General features: G+C 34.5%; 4 protein-coding genes across 4 annotated transcripts; all 4 read left to right on the plus strand.

Annotated features, from left to right (window-relative positions):
- The first annotated feature begins 3,757 nt into the window (after nucleotides 1-3,757).
- On the plus strand, nucleotides 3,758-5,779 carry LOC132790114 (uncharacterized). Its single transcript, XM_060798550.1, has 5 exons — nucleotides 3,758-3,972; nucleotides 4,034-4,241; nucleotides 4,301-4,487; nucleotides 4,547-4,663; nucleotides 4,719-5,779. Exons 1-5 carry the CDS (start codon nucleotides 3,832-3,834, stop codon nucleotides 5,686-5,688), a joined length of 1,623 nt encoding a protein of 540 aa, XP_060654533.1. The 5' UTR covers nucleotides 3,758-3,831; the 3' UTR covers nucleotides 5,689-5,779.
- A 711-nt stretch (nucleotides 5,780-6,490) lies between these two features.
- Nucleotides 6,491-8,398, plus strand: LOC132791150 (uncharacterized). The gene is made up of 5 exons (XM_060799966.1): nucleotides 6,491-6,651; nucleotides 6,710-6,917; nucleotides 6,979-7,165; nucleotides 7,227-7,340; nucleotides 7,406-8,398. Exons 1-5 carry the CDS (start codon nucleotides 6,511-6,513, stop codon nucleotides 8,346-8,348), a joined length of 1,593 nt encoding a protein of 530 aa, XP_060655949.1. The 5' UTR covers nucleotides 6,491-6,510; the 3' UTR covers nucleotides 8,349-8,398.
- Nucleotides 8,399-10,528: 2,130 nt separating this feature from the next.
- On the plus strand, nucleotides 10,529-12,358 carry LOC132790736 (uncharacterized). Its single transcript, XM_060799385.1, is given in 6 exon segments — nucleotides 10,529-10,671; nucleotides 10,730-10,937; nucleotides 10,996-11,182; nucleotides 11,244-11,357; nucleotides 11,415-12,231; nucleotides 12,233-12,358. Coding segments are annotated over 6 exon segments (1,593 nt in total). The 5' UTR covers nucleotides 10,529-10,530.
- Nucleotides 12,359-15,150: 2,792 nt separating this feature from the next.
- On the plus strand, nucleotides 15,151-22,300 carry LOC132793787 (uncharacterized). The gene is made up of 10 exons (XM_060803872.1): nucleotides 15,151-15,329; nucleotides 15,388-15,595; nucleotides 15,659-15,845; nucleotides 15,901-16,014; nucleotides 16,072-17,030; nucleotides 20,376-20,536; nucleotides 20,595-20,802; nucleotides 20,866-21,052; nucleotides 21,114-21,227; nucleotides 21,285-22,300. The coding sequence occupies exons 1-10, from the start codon at nucleotides 15,189-15,191 to the stop codon at nucleotides 22,225-22,227; spliced, it is 3,222 nt and encodes a 1,073-aa protein (XP_060659855.1). The 5' UTR covers nucleotides 15,151-15,188; the 3' UTR covers nucleotides 22,228-22,300.
- The last annotated feature ends 132 nt before the right edge of the window (nucleotides 22,301-22,432 follow it).

Below are 22,432 nucleotides of genomic sequence, written 5' to 3' on the forward strand. Positions count from 1 at the left end.
CAGTGCATTAAACATATTGTACTGCTTGCAATGAGTTCGATCAAAATTATTTCAAAACGTACTTCATTTTATTATTTATTGTAAACAAAGTTTCGTTATATTAAAAATTCGTCAGGGTCTACATTTGTCATTGTTTTTATAGCTGAATTGCAACAAAGTCGTGCAAATTAAAAATGCTATATATAGTTGTAATAAAGTGTTTGGATTATCGGACCAATAGACTCCCGCTTAAGGTCTTTGTATATTAACTCACTATATATTTGTACATATTCATATATTTATATTTGTATGACTATATTTGAAGACCCACTTTCAATACGACTTGGAACAAACAATCATAGTATGTACTACCTATTACTCTAGTACACAGATAAGTGAATCGGTTTTACTTCATTATTTCACTTCAGTCTTCACACTAAATATATTCGAGATGAAGCTTAACTAAACAGTTGTTGGCAGTAACAAAAGCAATGAAAAATATTTATTGAGTTCAGATTGCTCAATGTTAAACAAACTTTGTTTCGGAATTCTGTGCTACAAGCAGACGCTATGCTTAATGAGGTAAGCAGTGCACTGCTTGCACGTTTTTTTTCTAATTGGACACTATACTTTACTTTTGTATAGCTAAAATCGACTGATATTTTTAATGTTGACTATTTGTAACTCCAAAATGTGTTTTAAACAAATATAATAAAGAAATAAACATGACACTATAACCAAATATTATAAAGGTTTAAAATAAAAACCCTCTAATATTAAAGCGAAATTTTTGGAATTCAAAGAAATTTTAAAAATATATTTTGATTTGTTTGTGGCTAATAGTCATAATAAATTATTTCTTATATTGTTTTACCGGCTACTTGCATGAATGAAATTCTTGGTATGATTAAACAATATACTCTTTTAGATTCAGAAAAAGCTATCATTTAGCGAATACGCCAAACAAGCGACGGAGATTTCGGCAACGTCTGTTGATAAGGCCTAATATGGCTCATAGCTTGGCAGGTGTCCCACCTGAAGCTTGACAACCTTTGGAACACATCATGCTAGCTAGACTGCTGAATTGTGCATTATAAAATTGTTTTGATCATAGGCGGGCTTTTAAAATAAATGAATCAGATTAATAAAGCAAAAGTTAGACAAGGGACAAAATCCAATTCAGGTGCTAATTGTGCCGAAGTGTGTTCAAGTGGAGAATGTTGTGGGTGTACGGAATATTTCTGCGATTGCTGATTAACCATAAAGAGTACCCACAATAATAAGAACATCAACAACAATGCCTTGCCCCCCTTGACAATGAACTTTGAGCGATAGATTAAAATGTCGCTCGCGAAATTGTGTCTCTCAGATGTTTGAGCAATGATGAAAGTTAGACACGTAGCTTTCAATAAATATAATTTGGATTGCGTGAGGTCAGGTGGTGGAGCATAATATTCTTATCATATCATTCACGTTCAAAACATCATAAACTCAACGATCGTGTGATTCTGATCAAACACAAACAGATGTTACTATTAAATTATTTAATAGTTGATTTGGAAATTTCAGTCCCTTGGGGATCCGTTGCTAAGCCACGTTGATATACGGAAACGGGACTGTTATTTTTAGAGAACTTATTATTGTTGTGTCGCGTCTAGGGTTATAAATACGTCTATATGTGAAATGTTTACTTCGCGACGGCTTATCTCAGTAACAGCAGGGTCGTTAGCTGTTGTTTGTTGTCTGCCTCGCATAAGTAATTTCATCAGCCAAAATGACCCGATCATCGATTACGATTATATCTACCATAAATGGGGGCAATTCAGAATATTTGGAGCTTGAGTTTTTCGATAGCTATGATCGGACTCAACATCGATAACGATTCGTGGAGTGAATGATCGCGCTGCCCGAATCACGATAACGATTGTGGGTGAGTGCGTGACCAAAATGTTGGCAATAGAGATCCGTTTTGAGGGTCGGCAAATTTGATACCGATGTCTGCACATGTTTTTGCGTTGTGGCATTCGCCCACGTCTGCTGATAATGCGAATATAAATAATACTCTCTCATATGCTTTACGGTGTCTACATATTTTTGAAAGGTTAATGATTCCTTCAAATAAATGTACTTTTCTGAATGAATGACCTATTGTTGTCGCAGCGCAAATATCAAGATCTATCCACGTGAGAAGCACTGAAAAATAATCTAAGCATTAACAGGAAGTAATCATTATTTATGGGGATGATGCAATTAAGGTATTTAAATACATGACTGCTACTAAAAGAGCCAGTAAAAATCTTTTGTTTTATTTTTAATTTTGTAATCTAATGTCATTTGTATACTTCATGTCTTAAGTGTTTAGTAATATATTTAACCGAAACTTAGATTAATAGATAATGTATTCGATAAAAATGCTGAGAATTCGAAATTTAATCATCTATTGGAAAGGACTATTTAATGACCTTTCTAATTTAAAATTTTATCTTCACTAAATCAATAAATCAATACATTTATTTGTGCAAAATAAATTTGTCAAAATATTTATAGGTAAAATAAATAAAAAGAAAATAAACAACGGAGAATATCTATATTTACTTCTCAGGTTATTAAATTGCAAATTGTAGCCTTTAATATTGTCAGCAGACGACCAATCATAAGCAACTTTAGAAGACTTTGTTGCTTGTCTTATACTTCATGTCTTATACACGGCAGCTTTAGTTATGCGCAAACCAACGATATTCGCAAAAAGCTTTGCTAAAGCTTTCGAAGCGCATCGCTTTCTTGTTTGCGGTTACTTGCCGTTACATTTCGATTGTGGAACGTAACGTGCGTAGTGCGAATTTCTTACTTATTTGTCGATTAAATAGTAAGGTTTCTTGAAGTTTTTAAAAATTATATTGTCTACTTTGATATAACATAGAAGGAATAAAGTTTAATTTCTTATTGCATAATTAATAAATTCATTGTATTTACGTTTTGATTGTGGTGGACAGTACACAAAATAGCGTATTCAATCACTTATTTGCAAAAGTGTAGTTTTTAGCAAGCGCCTAAAAAATGCTAAAGCTTGGCAAATATATTTATTAAATTTTGTTTTTAATAAATGCATAATTTATATACTTGTAGACATTAAAATTTAATTAATTTGGTAGACTTTATCTGGGATTTGCCCACATACTTATATATTTATATTAGGCGTATTAATAATATAAACATAGCACACGTGTTAATGACAAAGCAACAATATGCAAAAATCCAAACACTTAAGATAAGATAATGAATATATGACGTTGGCTTGGTTAAGGAAAATCAGTTCTAATCTTTAAACTACTTTCCGAGCGAACTGATATGAAATTGTATCTTTCGACCAATAATCAGTTTAAACTCGTATACATTACTTTGTACTTAGTACTCATTAAAAACTTTAAAAGGGTTCTTATGACGTTGCCTCAATTAATTGTGAACTGCATAGAACTTCTTGTTCAGTTATAAAAATTAAAATCTGAAATGAATTCTAATCGTAATTCTGCAAATTAAATAGAATTAACTAAGGTTGTTGTTAATTAATGTTTTTAAGCTTGTTTAAAACAGGGTATTTTGCAGTCATCTTACTTTTTCTATATGTCAAATTATGATTAACCGATTATGATATTAGGCGGTTGGTAGCTAAGTTCGTGATTGATAAGATGGCAGAAGTGTTAACCTTCAACGGAAGGCATAAATAGATTTACAACTACAAATCACGAAGTACATTGTCATTATAAATATACTGGCGATAGAGTTTGATATTTCACAAGTCACAACACCTTATGAGTGTAAAGAAGTCAGTTTAGAAACAGTCGGACTACCAATATGGCAGCACTACCAACAACCTTTGATCCCAAGGATAACACCTGGGCTGGTGCAAAAATTAGCTCCTTGTACAACTATGACACATCAGTGGGCAGGATTATATTCAGTACCATGAAAAATTGGCCGAAAAATGTTATACAGGTGAGTCATGCCCCTGATAGGAATTTTCAATGCAGTTTTACAATTTTGTAATAATGTGCAGATCAACGATGTTGACGGAGTTACGCTGACAAATGCTCAGGCACTTACTTGGGCTGTTCGCATTGCACAACACCTGAAGAAGAGAGGATTAAATAATACAGATGTGATTGGCATTTTGGCTAAAAACACTACTTATCTGCTGCCATTGGGTGTTGCTTGTCTATTGAACACCACACCGTTCCATGCTGTCAATCCAATGCTTGACGAGGGTATGTCCAACATTTAATCGCACTTATTTCAAATCACGGAATTTGATTAAATATTGCAGATACCATCAAATATATTTATAATATTACCAAGCCAAAGCTCATATTTTGCGATGGACTCGAGTATGAGAAGATTAAATCTGCTACAAGAGCTTGGCAACCAGAAATATTCACCATGATCGATCATATTGATAATGTACCTAGGATAGAGTCCTTGCTGGATCCTACACCTACAGAAATGTTCTATATGTGCGTAATAAGTGAAAATCTAATTAATCATAAGATGTAATTTAATGTGCAAATTCCAGACCAGAACCTCTGAAACTTGGTGGTGATCAAACTGTTGCAATTTTGTGCTCATCTGGCACAACAGGATTACCGAAAGCTGTCTGCATGTCGAATCATATCCTTATACAGGATAATATGTGAGATATGAGAGTTGAGATTTGGTTTCTTTTAATTAACAACCAAATATTGCAGGCTAGTCAGCAGTGAATCGATCGTATTTACTTCAAGTTCCTTGGATTGGATTACCGGTCTATGGGGCTTTTCCTTCAGCACTCTTTTCGGCTGCACTCGGATCATAACGAACAAACCCTTCTCTCCGGAATACTTTGTGGAGTTGGTGAAGAAATACAAAATCAACTACGTCGTTGTACCTCCGAGGCATCTCTCCGCCTTGATCACTTGTCCTGCTGCCACCACAGAGGCGCTTTCCTCTATTCGTATGCTCAGCTATGGTGGAGGTTTAGTTTCCCTCACAACACTTCAGCGTGCTCAGGAGATATGCAAGACTGCCATGCTTAATTCAGGTTACGCCATGACGGAGGTGGGCGGCATTACGGGAAATATTGGAATTAGCAATAATAATGCGGCTGGCAGACTATTGCCGGGAGTTAAGATTCAAATAGTCGATGAGGAAGGCAAGAGATTGGGCTACAATCAGGTCGGCGAAATATATGTCCATACTGGACGTGGATGGAATGGATACTATGGCAATCCTGTTGAGTCCCAGAAGATGCATGACTATAAGGGCTGGTTCCACACAGGCGATTTGGGATATTTTGATAATCAGAACTATCTATACATTGTGGATCGCAAGAAGGAGATTATGAAGTATCAAGGTATGCACTATTGGCCCACGGAAATAGAGCATGTCATTGTAGAGCTGCCCGAGGTGCAGGACGTCTGCGTGGTGGGTATCTACGATGAGAGTCAAGGAGATGCGGCTGGTGCTTTGGTAGTGAAGCGCAGCGGATGTAATATAAGTGAAAAGACGATCATTGATCATGTCGCCAAAAGATTGAAAGGTGTGCAGATGCAGCTTCATGCCGGAGTTCGCTTCACGGATAAATTGCCAGCCAACGTGAATGGAAAGACTTTGCGAAGAATAGCGCGGGAGCAGTTTACCTCCCAAAATGGGGTAAAAAAAATAATTCTTAGTTTCTAGTAGAATAATTCTGTCCATATAAGCTTGTAAACTCAAAAACGATAACAAAAAAGAAAAAAACCCTATAAAGGCAAATACTGCGTTTCATTTCCGAATTGAAGTCCATAAATTCAAATAAAAGTAATCTGCTGTATCATAAAACGGCAGCAAGATATTTACATCCACATATGTTGGGACTTCACAACTTGCTATAATTAATATATGATTAATCACTGTGAATGCAAAACAATGATTTCCAAGAAGAAATCTAATCTATGGATACTTATAACGTCAGCAAGAAAGTATGATCTAATAGAGAATGCTGGTCTACACGATACTCTGCAATTTTAACTCACAAAGTTAATACAATCCAAACTTTAGATAATACGTAATTTTCAATTGTATATTGATTAAATATTCCTATTTAGTTATTAATACCCACTACTACTAAACTACTTCAACTTTTGATTTCTTTTAACAAATCTCAAGGGTTATACAATAGATAAAGAAACCTAACTATCAAGCAAAAAGTCAAAGGCGCAGGGGATCTTGAAGTTGTTCCCTAAAGTGTGCCAATAGTCGATTATAATTGAAAATAATGATTAGCCGAATCTGAAGCAAAGACGTAAGTAGAATGATAAGTTGCACCAGGTGCTAGTCACTTAGTGAATGAATTCAAATTAGGATAAGAATTAAAATCCCAATTATAAATAGATATTTATTGAATAGTCTGGGCATACAATTTGATAAGACAAATTGCACTGTACATCTTCACTATAAATACAAAAGTCTCTGGGTTCGATAAATCATTCGCACTGAGAAGTTAGTAGCTTCGATTCCAATATGGCACAATTTCCCACAACCTACAATAAGGATAATAATACCTGGAGTGGTATGCAACGTTCTTTGATGTACAATCAAGATATATCTGTGGGCAGAATCATATTCAATATAATGAGAAACTGGCCCAAAAATGTGTGCCAGGTGAGTAGAATATCTATTAAGAATTTAGAGCTTGTGATAAAATATTCCACAACAATAGATAAATGATGAAGATGGCGTAACTTTAACAAATGGTGAGGCCATAACTTGGGCCATAAGAATTGCACAACACTTGAAAAAGAAAGAACTTAATAGCAAGGATGTGATTGGAATAATGTGTACACATTCCACATATCTTATGTCCTTGGGTATCGCGTGTCTAATGAACACTACAAAGTTTCATGCTGTGAATCCAATTGCAGATAAAGGTAAGATTAATCAAAAATACTTCTCCTCACTTAGTATATATTAAATGACCTCAATTTACAGATACTATACAATATGCATTTGGAATAACCAAACCAAAGCTAATCTTCTGTGATGGACTCCACTATGAAAAACTCCGTTCTGCAACTCAAGAATGGAATCCAGAGATTATTACATTAACCGGGACAATTAAGGATGTTCCGAATATTGAATCATTGCTAGAACCTACAACGACAGAAAAGTTTTATCAGTGAGTAAAAGGAATAGAAGGTAGATGTAAGTTCCTTATATAATTGTTATATAATTTGTAGGCCTGAATCTATCGAGAATGGAGATCAAACCGTGGCGATTCTTTGCTCCTCTGGCACAACAGGATTACCAAAGGCCGTTTGCATTTCAAATAGTAGTCTTATAATGGTTGATATGTAAGTTAGCTAGACTTTTATCTATATTTTATGAAATTTATTTTAAACATTATTTCAAATTCTAGGTTGACTACTAGTGAATCGATTATCTATGTGCCCAGTTCATTGGATTGGATTACAGGCGTTTGGGGTTTTCTTCTCAGCACAGTTGCCGGCTGCACACGCATTATATCTAACAAGTCTTTTAACCCGGAGCATTTTGTGAATCTGGTTCAGAATTACCAGATCAACTATGTTATCTTGCCGCCCAGACATTTGGCCGCCTTAATCACTTGTCCTGTTGCTACCCCAGAGGCTCTTGCTTCTATTCGAATGCTCAGCTATGGTGGCGGTTTAGTGAGCTTAACAACTCTTAAAAAAACTCAGGAGATATGCAAGAATGCCGTCTTCAATTCAGCTTATGCAATGACCGAAGTGGGAGCCATAACGGGTAACGTTGGAATTACAAACAATACAGCAGCCGGAAGACTTTTGCCGGGTATTCAAATTCGAATCGTAGATGAGGATGGCAAGAGACTTGGCCACGATCAGGTTGGTGAGATCTTCGTGCACATTGGACAGACCTGGAACGGTTATTATGACAATCCGAAGGAAACGGAGCGCATGCAGGACTCTGAGGGTTGGTTCCACACTGGCGACTTGGGATACTTTGATGACAAGAACTTCCTCTACATTGTGGATCGCAAGAAGGAAGTCATGAAGTACCAAGGTCTACACTACTCTCCCACAGAAATAGAGAATGTGATTTTAAACCTACCAGAGGTGCAGGACGTGTGTGTGGTGGGCATCTATGATGAAAGACAAGGAGATGCTGCAGGTGCTTTGGTGGTGAAGCGAAAGGGATGTGACATAAGTGAAAAGGCGATCATTGATCATGTGGCCAAGAGGTTGAATGGTCTGCAGAAGCAACTAAATGCTGGAGTTCGCTTTACTGATAAGCTGCCGACCAATTTTAATGGCAAGATACCAAGAAAAGCAGCACGTGATGAATTTGTTTCCAAAAATTAAAAACAGATATTGGCTAATCGTAATTTAAGAACTGCTAAATTAGATTAGGAAATAAACATACTTATATGTGACCTTAAAATTTTATGAAGCTAATTTTTGTTTTGATATTCATACCAGAGATAGAGCCATGATTTTGGACAGCACTTTTTATACCGGTTACCCATAGGGTAGAAGGGTATTATGTCTTTGTGCCACATAGATCTCAGAGACTTTAAGAGATAGAGATATAATTTTCGATAGTTCTTGTTAGGTTTACAAGATCAAGTTAATTTAAAATTTTTACCACGCCTACTTCCGCTTCGGAAAATCAACAAAAATCTAACTATAGTCTTAATGGTTGCTGATTTGGTTGCGATCGCAAAATTGTTCAAGTTATTCAAGAAATTCTTTTGCACGGGTCTCAGTTGCTTTGGCTGACAATCTGGTATACTTTGCGCTCTATGGTATACTTCAAATCTTGTACTATATGAATATACCAAATATAGCCTTTGGTATATTTGTATTATTTTTCGGTATATTAATTTGGCATATATGACGTATAATGCTGATTTTTTTTGCTTTTATTTGAAATGGGTAGGGTCGAGCACCCTTAACTTTAAGAATCCGATAAAATTCTTAAAATAATTCCCCACAAAATCGGCTCTTGCAGTCGGGTTTTGGTTGAATATACATAGTACTATATCGATATACCAATTATAACCTTCGGTATATTTTAGAATGTTTGGGTATTAATTTGGTATATTTGAAGAACAATACCGTAACTTACAATCGAGCACACTCTACTATATATTTCTTACTTGATTTAAATAGAACAAAAATTTGTAAACAAAAAGATTCCCATAGTTATCTGAAAAGGTTAAAAGAAATTTGTATTATGTGAATTATAGTTGATCTCAAAATAGCATAATTATAACTATTTTAATATAAAGTATTTTAAGTGACGTATTTGAGTCTTATTTTCTGATAATCAAATAAATATTTAATAAACAAACTGACTATTTGTTTTAAGATTTATAAATTCATAATTTTACCCACACTCTTGTATTTAAATGAAATAATTGATTATGAACCTGTCAATATTAATATTCAACAAGTTAGAAAGCTACAGTCGACTGTCGAGGAAAAGAGGGTAAAAGCCATTTTATTGGTAAAAATTTGTATATTAAGATATCTATTGAATACTAAAATATTCTAAGAGGTACATTTCATAAATCGATATAATACTACATTAAAAATATACTATAGAGTACAAAATATATCATACTATCCGTATGAACACCTGGATTTTTTGTATAATAACTGTTATTAATGCTATCTGATCTAATTTCTTTTAGATTTTTTCACGCCTGCAGGTGCTAAAACCACTTGGTAATCAGAAATATTTTGTACTTGTAAATGCGTGTGGATGTAACTCCGTGCAGACGTTTACTTCTTCTCAAATAAGCTTGTAAACTCACATACCATCATATAAAATCACATGCTGCATTTGATGTCTGAATAAAGATGCACCTACATATCTCTTTGGTCGATGGTTCGAAATTACAGGTGGTGTATATTTTGCAAATGGCTCGCTGGGTATTTACATATCATATAATTTTTTCATATTTATTATTGGTAGAAATCTAATCTATGGATATTCATAAAGTCAACTAGATAGTATTTTTTAATAAAGAATGATGACCTACACGATACTCTGCAATGCACGTTAAATTATTACTATTAGGGTACATATAATAAGTAATTTTTATGTCTATATGTAACTTATTTAGATATCCATGACGCATAAGAAGAAATTTTCCTTTTGGTATTTTATCTTTTTAATATTTGTCAAGGGCTATTCAAATGATAACTAATATAAATTATTTAACTAATACTTCAGCGCGTAGGGTATCTTATATTCCCATTGGACTAGACAGTTGATTATATTTAAAATAATGACTAACCGAATGTAGAGTAAAGATTTAAGTAGAATGATAAGCTGCACCAGATGTTAGCCTTTTAGTGAATGAATTTAAATTAAGATAACATAAAAATCCCATTTATAAATAAAAAATAGAAATAGGCTGGATATATGATAAATTGTAGTGACCACTTTAGCTATAAATACGCAAGACTCAGAGGTAAATATATCATAAACAATTCAATCTTGTCATAGTAAGAAGTGAGTAGTCTACATTCTAAAATGGCAGCATTTCCCACCACCTACAATAAGGATAATAATACCTGGAGTGGTATGCAACGTTCTTTAATGTACAACCAAGACATGTCCGTCGGTAGAATTATATTCAATATCATGAGGAACTGGCCCAAAAATGTGTGTCAGGTGAGTAAAATATCTATTAAGAATTTAGAGCTTGCGATACAATAATCCTTAACTATAGATTAATGATGAAGATGGTACAACCTTAACTAATGGTCAAGCCATTACTTGGGCCATTAGAATTGCACAACACTTGAAGAATAAAGGACTCAATAGCCAGGATGTGATTGGAATATTGGGGACAAATTCCACTTATCTTATGCCTTTGGGTGTCGCGTGTCTAATGAACACTACAAAGTTTCATGCTGTGAATCCAATTGCAGATAAAGGTAATATTAATCATTAATACTTCTTCCCGCTTATATATTAAAGGATCTCAATTTATAGATACTATACAATATGCATTTGGAATAACCAAACCAAAGCTAATCTTCTGTGATGGACTCCACTATGAAAAAGTCCGTTCTGCAACTCAAGAATGGAATCCAGAAATAATTACATTAACCGGGAACATTAAGGATGTGCCCAATATTGAATCTTTGCTAGAGCCCACAACCACAGAAAAGTTCTATCAGTGAGTAAAAGGAATAGAAGGTAGATGTAAGTTCCTTATATAATTGTTATATAATTTGTAGGCCTGAATCTATCGATAATGGAGATCAAACCGTGGCGATTCTTTGCTCCTCTGGCACAACAGGATTACCAAAAGCTGTCTGCATTTCAAATAGTAATCTCATAATGATTGATATGTAAGCTAACCAGTCTCTTAGTATCGCAATGTTCTAAATCATTTATTTAAATTCCAGGTTGACTACCAGTGAATCGATTATCTATTTGCCCAGTTCATTAGATTGGGTTACAGGTGTCTGGGGTTTTCTTCTTAGCACAGTCGCTGGCTGCACACGCATCATATCGAACAAGTCTTTTAGTCCCGAACACTTTGTAAATCTGGTTAAGACATACCAGATCAACTATGTTATCTTGCCGCCAAGACATCTAGCCGCCTTGATCACTTGTGCTGATACAACCCCGGAGGCTCTTTCGTCTATAAAAATGCTCAGCTATGGTGGCGGGTTAGTGAGCTTAACAACGCTGAAGAGAACGCAGGAAATCTGTAAGAACGCCGTGTTCAATTCAGCCTACGCCATGACCGAAGTTGGAGTCATAACGGGTAATGTGGGGATTATAAATAGCACAGCAGCTGGTAGACTTATGCCGGGTATTCAAATCCGCATCATCGATGAAGATGGCAAGAGACTTAAGCACAATCAGGTTGGTGAGATCTTCGTGCACACTGGACAAACCTGGAATGGTTACTACGACAATCCGGTGGAAACGGAGCGCATGCAGGACTCTGAAGGTTGGTTCCACACTGGCGACTTGGGATACTTTGATGACAAGAACTTCCTCTACATTGTGGATCGCAAGAAGGAGGTCTTGAAGTACCAAGGTCTACACTATTGGCCCACAGAAATAGAGAATGTGATTTTAAACTTACCGGAGGTGCAGGACGTGTGTGTGGTAGGCATCTACGATGAAAGACAAGGAGATGCTGCAGGTGCTTTGGTTGTGAAGCGAAAGGGATGTGAGATAAGTGAAAAGGCGATCATTGATCATGTCGCCAAAAAAGTTGAATGGTCTGCAGAAACAACTATATGCTGGAGTTCGCTTTACGGATAAACTGCCCTCCAACCACAACGGTAAAATTCTAAGGAAAGCAGCACGTGATGAATTTGTTTCCAAAAAATAAAAGCAGATATTGGCTAATCGTAATTTAAGAACTGCTAAATTAGATTAAGAAATAAATATAAATATATGCGACCTTAAAGTTTTATGAAGAAAATTTTTGTTTTGATACTTATATCAGAGATAGAGCCATAATTTTCGACAGCACTTTTTATACCCTCTACCCATTGCATAGAAAAGTATTTAAATTTTGAGCTACAGGAAATGTATGTTGTGTGCAAAGGAGGAATAGCTGACCCCATAAGGTATAATCAGCGTCAAATGCCTAGATGATATAGCTAAGTCCGTCTGTGTGTCTGTCCGTATAGACACTTAGATCTCAGAGACTATAAGAGATAGTGCCATAATTAATATTGGTATACCAATTATAGCCTTTTTTTATACCCGCTACCCATAGGGTAGAAGGGTATTATAACTTTGTGCCGACAGGAAATGTATGTAACAGGTAGAAGGAGACATCTCCGACCCTATAAAGTATATATATTCTTGATCAGCGTCAACAGCCGAGACGATCTAGCCATGTCCGTCTGTGTGTCTGTCCGTCTGTCCGTCCGTCCGTATGAACACCTAGATCTCAGAGACTATAAGAGATAAAGCTATAATTTTTTTTCGACAGCATTTGTTATGTTTGCACGCAGATCAAGTTTGTTTCAAATTTTTGCCACGCCCACTTCCGTCCCAGCAAATCAAAAAAATCGAATAACAAGCGTAATTTTAAAGCTAGAGTTGGTATATATAATAATAACTACAGTAGTTATGATTCCTGAAAATTTGGTTGCGATCAGATAAAAATTGTCGAAGTTATTAAAGAAATACTTTTGTATGGGCGAAAACGCCTACTTACTAGGGGTCTTAGTTGCTTGGCTGACAATCTGGTATATTGTGCCGTCTATGGTATATTTTCAATGCGGTACTATATCGGTATACCACATATCCCATTTGGTATATTTTTAGTATTTTTGCAGTATATTTGGTATATTTTGAGAATAATACCGCAAAATATATTGCTTTTTTTCAAAATGGGTAGCGGGTATCTCACAGTCGAGTACACTCGACTGTAGCTTTCTTACTTGTTTAAATTCTGTGGTTATTAATTTGGTATTTTTGAAGAACAATACCGCAATGTTTTGCTTTTATTGACAATCTGTAACGAGTATCTTACAATCGAGCAGACTCTATTATATATTTCTTACTTGGTTTTAAATAGAACAAAAATTTTTAACCAAAAAGATTCCCATAGTTGTTTGAAAAGGTTGAAAGAAATTTGTATTATGTGAATTATAGTTGACCTCAAAATAGCATAATTATAACTATTTTAATATGACGTATTTTAATTGACGTATTTGAGTGTTTCAAAAGTTATTCACACATTGTAGATATAGAGTCTTATTTTCTGATAATCTAATAAATATGTAGGTAATAAAAAAGTTATGGAAAAATACCAATTTGGTATTTCCCGACGCAAAAGATTCTTGACAACCGTAAGCTACACTAAAAGTGTTTCGCTCGCTCTATTTTGAATTACTCTTTCTCTTTTTGACTAAAAAAATAAAACAAGAATATAAGACTTAACAAACACACGAGTTATTATTTAATTGTAATATATCAGGGAGGCCTTTTTACAACACAAACTGAGTTAAGCATGTTGATAAACATATTTGTTTTTTCTGAAACTGTGTTTTAAGATTTATAAATTCATATTTGTACCTACTCTCTTCTATTTATATGAAATAATTGATTACGTCCTGTCAATATTGATATTCAACAAGTTAGAAAGCTACAGTCAAGTGTCGAGCAAAAGAGGGTGAAAGACATTTTATTGGTAAAAACTTGTATATTAAGATATTTACTGAATACTAAAATATACTAAATATTATAAATCGATATAATGCTACATTCACAATATACTTTAGAGTACAAAATATTATATATCATATTGTCCGTATGAACATCTGTTTTTTTTTAATAGCAACTGTTATTGTTGCAATCAGTTCTAATTTGTTTTAGATTTTTTTCACGCCTACAGGTGCTAAAACCACTGTAATTCTTTTCAATTATGTTTGTAAACTCGCATACCATCATTTAAAATCACATCCTGCATTGGATGCCTGAATAAAGATGCACCTATATACATACATATGTTTATCTCTTTGGTCGATGGTTCGAAATTACAGGTGGGGTATATTTCACAAATGGCTCGCAGGGTATTTACATATCATATCAATTTTCCATATTTAATATATGAGTAATCATTGTAAAAGAAAACAGTGCTTTCCAAATATAAATCTAATCTATGGATATTCATAATATCAGCATGAAAGTATTTTTTAGTAAAGAATGACGACCTACTTCACCTACTCTGCAATTCGCGTTTAAGTATTGAGAGTTTAGGGTATAGATAATAAGAAATCTTTATTTCTATATCTTTATTTCTATGCCAAAGAACAATTTCCTTCTTTGGTGTTTTATCTTGTTAACATTTGTCAAGGGCTATACAAATGATAATTAATATATTATTTAACTAATAGTTAATGGCATAGGGTATCTTGTAGGCATTTCCATTGGACTAGACACTTGATTATATTTAAAATAGTGACGAACCGAATGTAGAGTAAGTAGAGTGATAAGCTGCACCCAATGTTAGCCATTTGGTGAATGAATTTAAATTAAGATAAGAACAAAAAATCCCATTTATAAATAGAAAATAAAAATAGGTTGGATATATGATAAATTTTAGTGACCACTTTCACTATAAATACGCAAGACTCAGAGTTAAATATATCATAAACAATTCAATCTTGACATAGTAAGAAGTGAGTAGTCTACACTCTAAAATGGCAGCATTTCCCACCACCTACAATAAGGATAATAATACCTGGAGTGGTATGCAACGTTCTTTGATGTACAACCAAGACATGTCCGTCGGTAGAATTATATTCAATATCATGAGGAACTGGCCCAAAAATGTGTGTCAGGTGAGTAGAATATTTATAAGGAATTTAGAGCTTGCGATACAATAATCCTAAACTATAGATCAATGATGAAGATGGTATAACCTTAACTAATGGTCAAGCCATTACTTGGGCCATTAGAATTGCACAACACTTGAAGAATAAAGGACTGAATAGCCAGGATGTGATTGGAATATTGGGGACAAATTCCACTTATCTTATGCCCTTGGGTGTCGCCTGTCTAATGAACAGTACAAAGTTTCATGCTGTGAATCCAATTGCAGATAAAGGTAAGATTAATCATTAATACTTCTTCCCGCTTATATTATATATAAAAGGGTCTCAATTTATAGATACTATACAATATGCATTCGGAATAACCAAACCGAAGCTAATCTTTTGTGATGGACTCCACTATGAAAAAATCCGTTCTGCAACTCAAGGATGGAATCCAGAGATTATTACAATAACCGGGACCATTAAGGATGTTCCCAATATTGAATCGTTGCTAGAACCTACAACCTCAGAAAAGTTCTACCAGTGAGTAAATACTTTGTTTTATAAAATCTTTATGTAATCGCCATATCGTTTGAAGGCCTGAATCTATCGATAATGGAGATCAAACCGTGGCGATTCTTTGCTCCTCTGGCACAACAGGATTACCAAAAGCTGTCTGCATTTCAAATAGTAATCTCATAATGATTGATATGTAAGCTAACCAGTCTCTTAGTATCGCAATGTTCTAAATCATTTATTTAAATTCCAGGTTGACTACCAGTGAATCGATTATCTATTTGCCCAGTTCATTAGATTGGGTTACAGGTGTCTGGGGTTTTCTTCTTAGCACAGTCGCTGGTTGCACACGCATCATATCGAACAAGGCTTTTAGTCCCGAACACTTTGTAAATCTGGTTAAGACATACCAGATCAACTATGTTATATTGCCGCCCAGACATCTAGCCGCCTTAATCACTTGTCCGGATGCAACCCCGGAGGCACTTTCACCTATAAAAATGCTTAGTTATGGTGGCGGTTTAGTGAGCTTAACAACGCTGAAGAGAACGCAGGAGATCTGTAAGAATGCCGTGTTCAATTCAGCCTACGCCATGACCGAAGTTGGAGTTATAACGGGTAATGTGGGGATTATAAATAGCACTGCAGCTGGTAGACTTATGCCGGGTATTCAAATCCGCATCATCGATGAAGATGGCAAGAGACTTAAGCACAATCAGGTTGGTGAGATCTTCGTGCACACTGGACAAACCTGGAATGGTTACTACGACAATCCGGTGGAAACGGAGCGCATGCAGGACTCTGAAGGTTGGTTCCACACTGGCGACTTGGGATACTTTGATGACAAGAACTTCCTCTACATTGTGGATCGCAAGAAGGAGGTCTTAAAGTACCAAGGTCTCCACTATTGGCCCACAGAAATAGAGAATGTGATTTTAAACTTACCGGAGGTGCAGGACGTGTGTGTGGTAGGCATCTACGATGAAAGACAAGGAGATGCTGCAGGTGCTTTGGTTGTGAAGCGAAAGGGATGTGACATAAGTGAAAAGGCGATTATTGATCATGTGGCCAAGAGGTTGAATGGTCTGCAGAAACAACTATATGCTGGAGTTTGTTTTACGGATAAACTGCCCTCCAACCACAATGGTAAAATTCTAAGGAAAGCAGCCCGTGATGAATTTGTTTCCAAAAAAATAAAAGCAGATATTGGCTAATCGTAATTTAAGAACTGCTAAATTAGATAAGAAATAAATATAAATATATGCGACCTTAAAGTTTTATGAAGAAAATTTTTGTTTTGATACTTATATCAGAGATAGAGCCATAATTTTCGACAGCACTTTTTATACCCTCTACCCATTGCATAGAAAAGTATTTAAATTTTGAGCTACAGGAAATGTATGTTGTGTGCAAAGGAGGAATAGCTGACCCCATAAGGTATAATCAGCGTCAAATGCCTAGATGATATAGCTAAGTCCGTCTGTGTGTCTGTCCGTATAGACACTTAGATCTCAGTGCCATAATTAATATTGGTATACCAATTATAGCCTTTTTTTAAATATTGTGGTTATTAATTTGGTATATTTGAAGAACAATACCGCAATGTTTTGCTTTTATTGACAATCTGTAACGAGTATCTTACAATCGAGCAGACTCTATTATATATTTCTTACTTGGTTTTAAATAGAACAAAAATTTTTAATCAAAAAGATTCCCATAGTTGTTTGAAAAGGTTGAAAGAAATTTATATTATGTAAATTATAGTTGACCCCAAAATAGCATAATTATAACTATTTTAATATGACGTATTTTAATTGACGTATTTGAGTGTTTTAAAAGTTATTCACACATAGTAGGTATAGTGTCTTATTTTCTGATAATCTAATAAATATGTAGGTAATAAAAAAGCTATGGAAAAATACCAATTTGATATTTCCCGACCCAAAACATTCTTGACCAACCGTAAGCTACACTAAAAGTGTTTCGCTCGCTCTATTTTGAATTACTCTTTCTCTTTTTGACTAAAAAAATAAAACAATAATATAAGACTTAACAAACACACGAGTTATTATTTAATTGTAATATATCAGGGAGGCCTTTTTACAACACAAACTGAGTTAAGCATGTTGATAAACATATTTGTTTTTTCTGAAACTGGGTTTTAAGATTTATAAATTCATATTTGTACCTACTCTATTCTATTTATATGAAATAATTGATTACGAGCCTATAAATATTAATATTCAACAAGTTAGAAAGCTACAGTCGGCTGTCGAGGAAAAGAGGGTAAAACCCATTTTGTTGGTAAAAATTTGTATATTAAGATATTTACTGAATACTAAAATATACTGAATTTTATAAATCGATATAATGCTAGATTCACAATATACTTTAGAGTACAAAATATAATATTATATATGGGTAATTCTTGAAAAAAAATCTTCACATTCATCGTATTTTTTTTGTATAATGTCATAAAGAAATATCCAAATTTTCAGAATACAATGGATCCGTAGCATATCTCCGTTGTTTTTATAAAAAAATTTGCCTGCAAGCTGAAAAAATGTAATTTTTTCACACTTATCTACTTTTATATGCATTTTTTTGATTAATTATTTCACAAGAAAAACATAAGATATTTTTGCATTTTTTTCTACCAAATCTCTTAATAGCAATCCAATAATAAGATGCAAAGTGAGCGAAAAAATGTTCAATTAACTGTTTATTTTTATTTTGCTTCTTATCTATGTTCAAATCGTACGTTCGCGACCGAAAACATCATTTTATTGTAATTGCTTCGTATTAAGTGCAAGCAGGTGAATGAAACTTCGCGTGTTAAGTTATTTTGGTATATATATTTTAAATATAAAAAATCGTTGGGGTTACTCTAACCAATCTTTTTTTATTGATTGTCAAAGTAGCGTACGTTCGCGACCTTACCTATAAGCCTATGTCGATTTTTACTAGCGTCGCATGGATTTAAAAAAAAAAATTTTTTTTGTTTTTGTTTTTGAAATAACTATGTCGTTTGCAGTTACTTATTACTTGTTAGTTATTACTTATTACTTATTACATATTTTTCTTGCTATTAATAAATTTCAGTACATATTTCATATTTAATAAACATTTATTTTTTTGCTTTAAATGTTATTAGACACATTACATTGAGTTAAATCCGTTTGTTTTTTATGAAATTTGAAGTTATTAATCAAAAAAAGTTGTGGTAAAAATAAAAATTTAATAAATAATACAACATGGAAAAATCGTACGTTCGCGACCGGAACTTAATTAAATTAAAAATAAATAAATGGAGATATTTTCTTGGGAGTAGACTTAATAGAAAACTACGTGATTCTATTTTAAAAGTAAAGTTATTTATTTAAAATATTCCGTCTCAATTCGCAGAGTTTTGCATTTTACTGTATTAAGCCAAAGTCGACTTGCGTTTTGCGTACGTTCGCGACCGCATGTTTTTTGACAATATTATGAAAATTAAAAATCGATAAGCCCCGTAATTTACACTAAACAAATGCTATCGAAGAGTAAAAAAAAAGTTTCAGGAAACGTTTGTTTTCGATTTTATTTTTTAATTTATCTCGTACGAACGTACGTTCGCGACCCGGAGAATGCCCATATGCCCATATCATATTGTCCGTATGAACACCTGGTTTTTTTAATAGCAACTGTTATTTTTGCACTCAGATCAGATTTTTTTTCGCCTACAGGTGCTAAAACCACTTGGTAGTCTGAAATATTTTGTACTAATAAATGCACGTGGATGTAACTTCGTACAGGAGTTTTATTCTTTTCAAATAAGCTTGTAAACTCACATACCATCATATAAAATCATATCCTGCATTTGATGCCTGAATAAAGATGCACCTACATATCTCTTTGGTCGATGGTTCGAAATTACAGGTGGTGTATATTTTGCAAATGGCTCGCAGGGTATTTACATATCATATCAATTTTCCATATTTAATATATGAGTAATCATTGTAAAAGAAAAGAGTGTTTTCCAAATATAAATCTAATCTATGGATATTCATAATATCAGCATGAAAGTATTTTTTAGTAAAGAATGACGACCTACTTCACCTACTCTGCAATTCGCGTTTAAGTATTGAGAGTTAAGGGTATAGATACTAAGCAATCTTTATTTCTATATCTTTATTTCTATGCCAAAGAACAATTTCCTTCTTTGGTATTTTATCTTGTTAATATTTGTCAAGGGCTATACAAATGATAATTAATATATTATTTAACTAATAGTTAATGGCATAGGGTATCTTGTAGGCATTTCCATTGGACTAGACACTTGATTATATTTAAAATAGTGACGAACCGAATGTAGAGTAAGTAGAGTGATAAGCTGCACCCAATGTTAGCCATTTGGTGAATGAATTTAAATTAAGATAAGAACAAAAAATCCCATTTATAAATAAATATAGAAATAGGCTGGATATATGATAAATTGTAGTGACCACTTTTACTATAAATACGCAAGACTCAGAGTTAAATATATCATAAACAATTCAATCTTGACATAGTAAGAAGTAAGTAGTCTACTTTCTAAAATGGCAGCATTTCCCACCACCTACAATAAGGATAATAATACCTGGAGTGGTATGCAACGTTCTTTGATGTACAACCAAGACATGTCTGTCGGTAGAATTATATTCAATATCATGAGGAACTGGCCCAAAAATGTGTGTCAGGTGAGTAGAATATTTATAAGGAATTTAGAGCTTGCGATACAATAATCCTAAACTATAGATCAATGATGAAGATGGTATAACCTTAACTAATGGTCAAGCCATTACTTGGGCCATTAGAATTGCACAACACTTGAAGAATAAAGGACTGAATAGCCAGGATGTGATTGGAATATTGGGGACAAATTCCACTTATCTTATGCCCTTGGGTGTCGCCTGTCTAATGAACAGTACAAAGTTTCATGCTGTGAATCCAATTGCAGATAAAGGTAAGATTAATCATTAATACTTCTTCCCGCTTATATTATATATAAAAGGGTCTCAATTTATAGATACTATACAATATGCATTTGGAATAACCAAACCGAAGCTAATCTTCTGTGATGGACTTCACTATGAAAAAGTCCGTTCTGCAACTCAAGAATGGAATCCAGAGATTATTACATTAACCGGGAACATTAAGGATGTGCCCATTATTGAATCTTTGCTAGAGCCCACAACAACAGAAAAGTTCTATCAGTGAGTAAAAGGAATAGAAGGTAGATGTAAGTTCCTTATATAATTGCTACATAATTTATAGGCCTGAATCTATCGATAATGGAGATCAAACCGTGGCGATTCTATGCTCCTCTGGCACAACAGGATTACCAAAAGCTGTCTGCATTTCAAATAGTAATCTCATAATGATTGATATGTAAGCTAACCAGTCTCTTAGTATCGCAATGTTCTAAATCATTTATTTAAATTCCAGGTTGACTACCAGTGAATCGATTATCTATTTGCCCAGTTCATTAGATTGGGTTACAGGTGTCTGGGGTTTTCTTCTTAGCACAGTCGCTGGTTGCACACGCATCATATCGAACAAGGCTTTTAGTCCCGAACACTTTGTAAATCTGGTTAAGACATACCAGATCAACTATGTTATATTGCCGCCCAGACATCTAGCCGCCTTAATCACTTGTCCGGATGCAACCCCGGAGGCACTTTCACCTATAAAAATGCTTAGTTATGGTGGCGGTTTAGTGAGCTTAACAACGCTGAAGAGAACGCAGGAGATCTGTAAGAATGCCGTGTTCAATTCAGCCTACGCCATGACCGAAGTTGGAGTCATAACGGGTAATGTGGGGATTATAAATAGCACTGCAGCTGGTAGACTTATGCCGGGTATTCAAATCCGCATCGTTGATGAAGATGGCAAGAGACTTAAGCACAATCAGGTTGGTGAGATCTTCGTGCAAACTGGACAAACCTGGAATGGTTACTACGGCAATCCGGTGGAAACGGAGCGCATGCAGGACTCTGAAGGTTGGTTCCACACTGGCGACTTGGGATACTTTGATGACAAGAACTTCCTCTACATTGTGGATCGCAAGAAGGAGGTCTTAAAGTACCAAGGTCTCCACTATTGGCCTACAGAAATAGAGAATGTGATTTTAAACTTACCGGAGGTGCAGGACGTGTGTGTGGTAGGCATCTACGATGAAAGACAAGGAGATGCTGCAGGTGCTTTGGTTGTGAAGCGAAAGGGATGTGACATAAGTGAAAAGGCGATTATTGATCATGTGGCCAAGAGGTTGAATGGTCTGCAGAAACAACTATATGCTGGAGTTTGTTTTACGGATAAACTGCCCTCCAACCACAATGGTAAAATTCTAAGGAAAGCAGCACGTGATGAATTTGTTGCCTGCATGTAAAAGCAGCGAATGTTTGTGAATTTAAATTTAGGAACCTCTTAATTAAACTAAGGAATAAATAAATCATATGTAACATGCATTTTATGGGACATAATTGCTCTTATTCTTATACCCGCTACCCATAGTAGGGTAGTATTTTGATAGTCTTATCATATAACAAATAAAGTCATCAATTTTTTTTTTTATATAAACATGAAATTTTTGA

The sequence above is a fragment of the Drosophila nasuta genome, chromosome 3 (assembly GCF_023558535.2).
Source record: "Drosophila nasuta strain 15112-1781.00 chromosome 3, ASM2355853v1, whole genome shotgun sequence".
Taxonomy (NCBI): domain Eukaryota; kingdom Metazoa; phylum Arthropoda; class Insecta; order Diptera; family Drosophilidae; genus Drosophila; species Drosophila nasuta.

Coding starts and splice junctions, on each gene's coding strand:
- LOC132790114 (XM_060798550.1), top strand. CDS start 3,832: ATGGCAGCACTACCAACAACCTTTGATCCCAAGGATAACACCTGGGCT. Junction 3,973..4,033: donor GGCCGAAAAATGTTATACAG/GTGAGTCATGCC, acceptor AATAATGTGCAG/ATCAACGATGTTGACGGAGT. Junction 4,664..4,718: donor ATCCTTATACAGGATAATAT/GTGAGATATGAG, acceptor CAAATATTGCAG/GCTAGTCAGCAGTGAATCGA.
- LOC132791150 (XM_060799966.1), top strand. CDS start 6,511: ATGGCACAATTTCCCACAACCTACAATAAGGATAATAATACCTGGAGT. Junction 6,652..6,709: donor GGCCCAAAAATGTGTGCCAG/GTGAGTAGAATA, acceptor CCACAACAATAG/ATAAATGATGAAGATGGCGT. Junction 7,341..7,405: donor AGTCTTATAATGGTTGATAT/GTAAGTTAGCTA, acceptor TTCAAATTCTAG/GTTGACTACTAGTGAATCGA.
- LOC132793787 (XM_060803872.1), top strand. CDS start 15,189: ATGGCAGCATTTCCCACCACCTACAATAAGGATAATAATACCTGGAGT. Junction 20,803..20,865: donor GAATCCAATTGCAGATAAAG/GTAAGATTAATC, acceptor CTCAATTTATAG/ATACTATACAATATGCATTT. Junction 21,053..21,113: donor ACAACAGAAAAGTTCTATCA/GTGAGTAAAAGG, acceptor CATAATTTATAG/GCCTGAATCTATCGATAATG.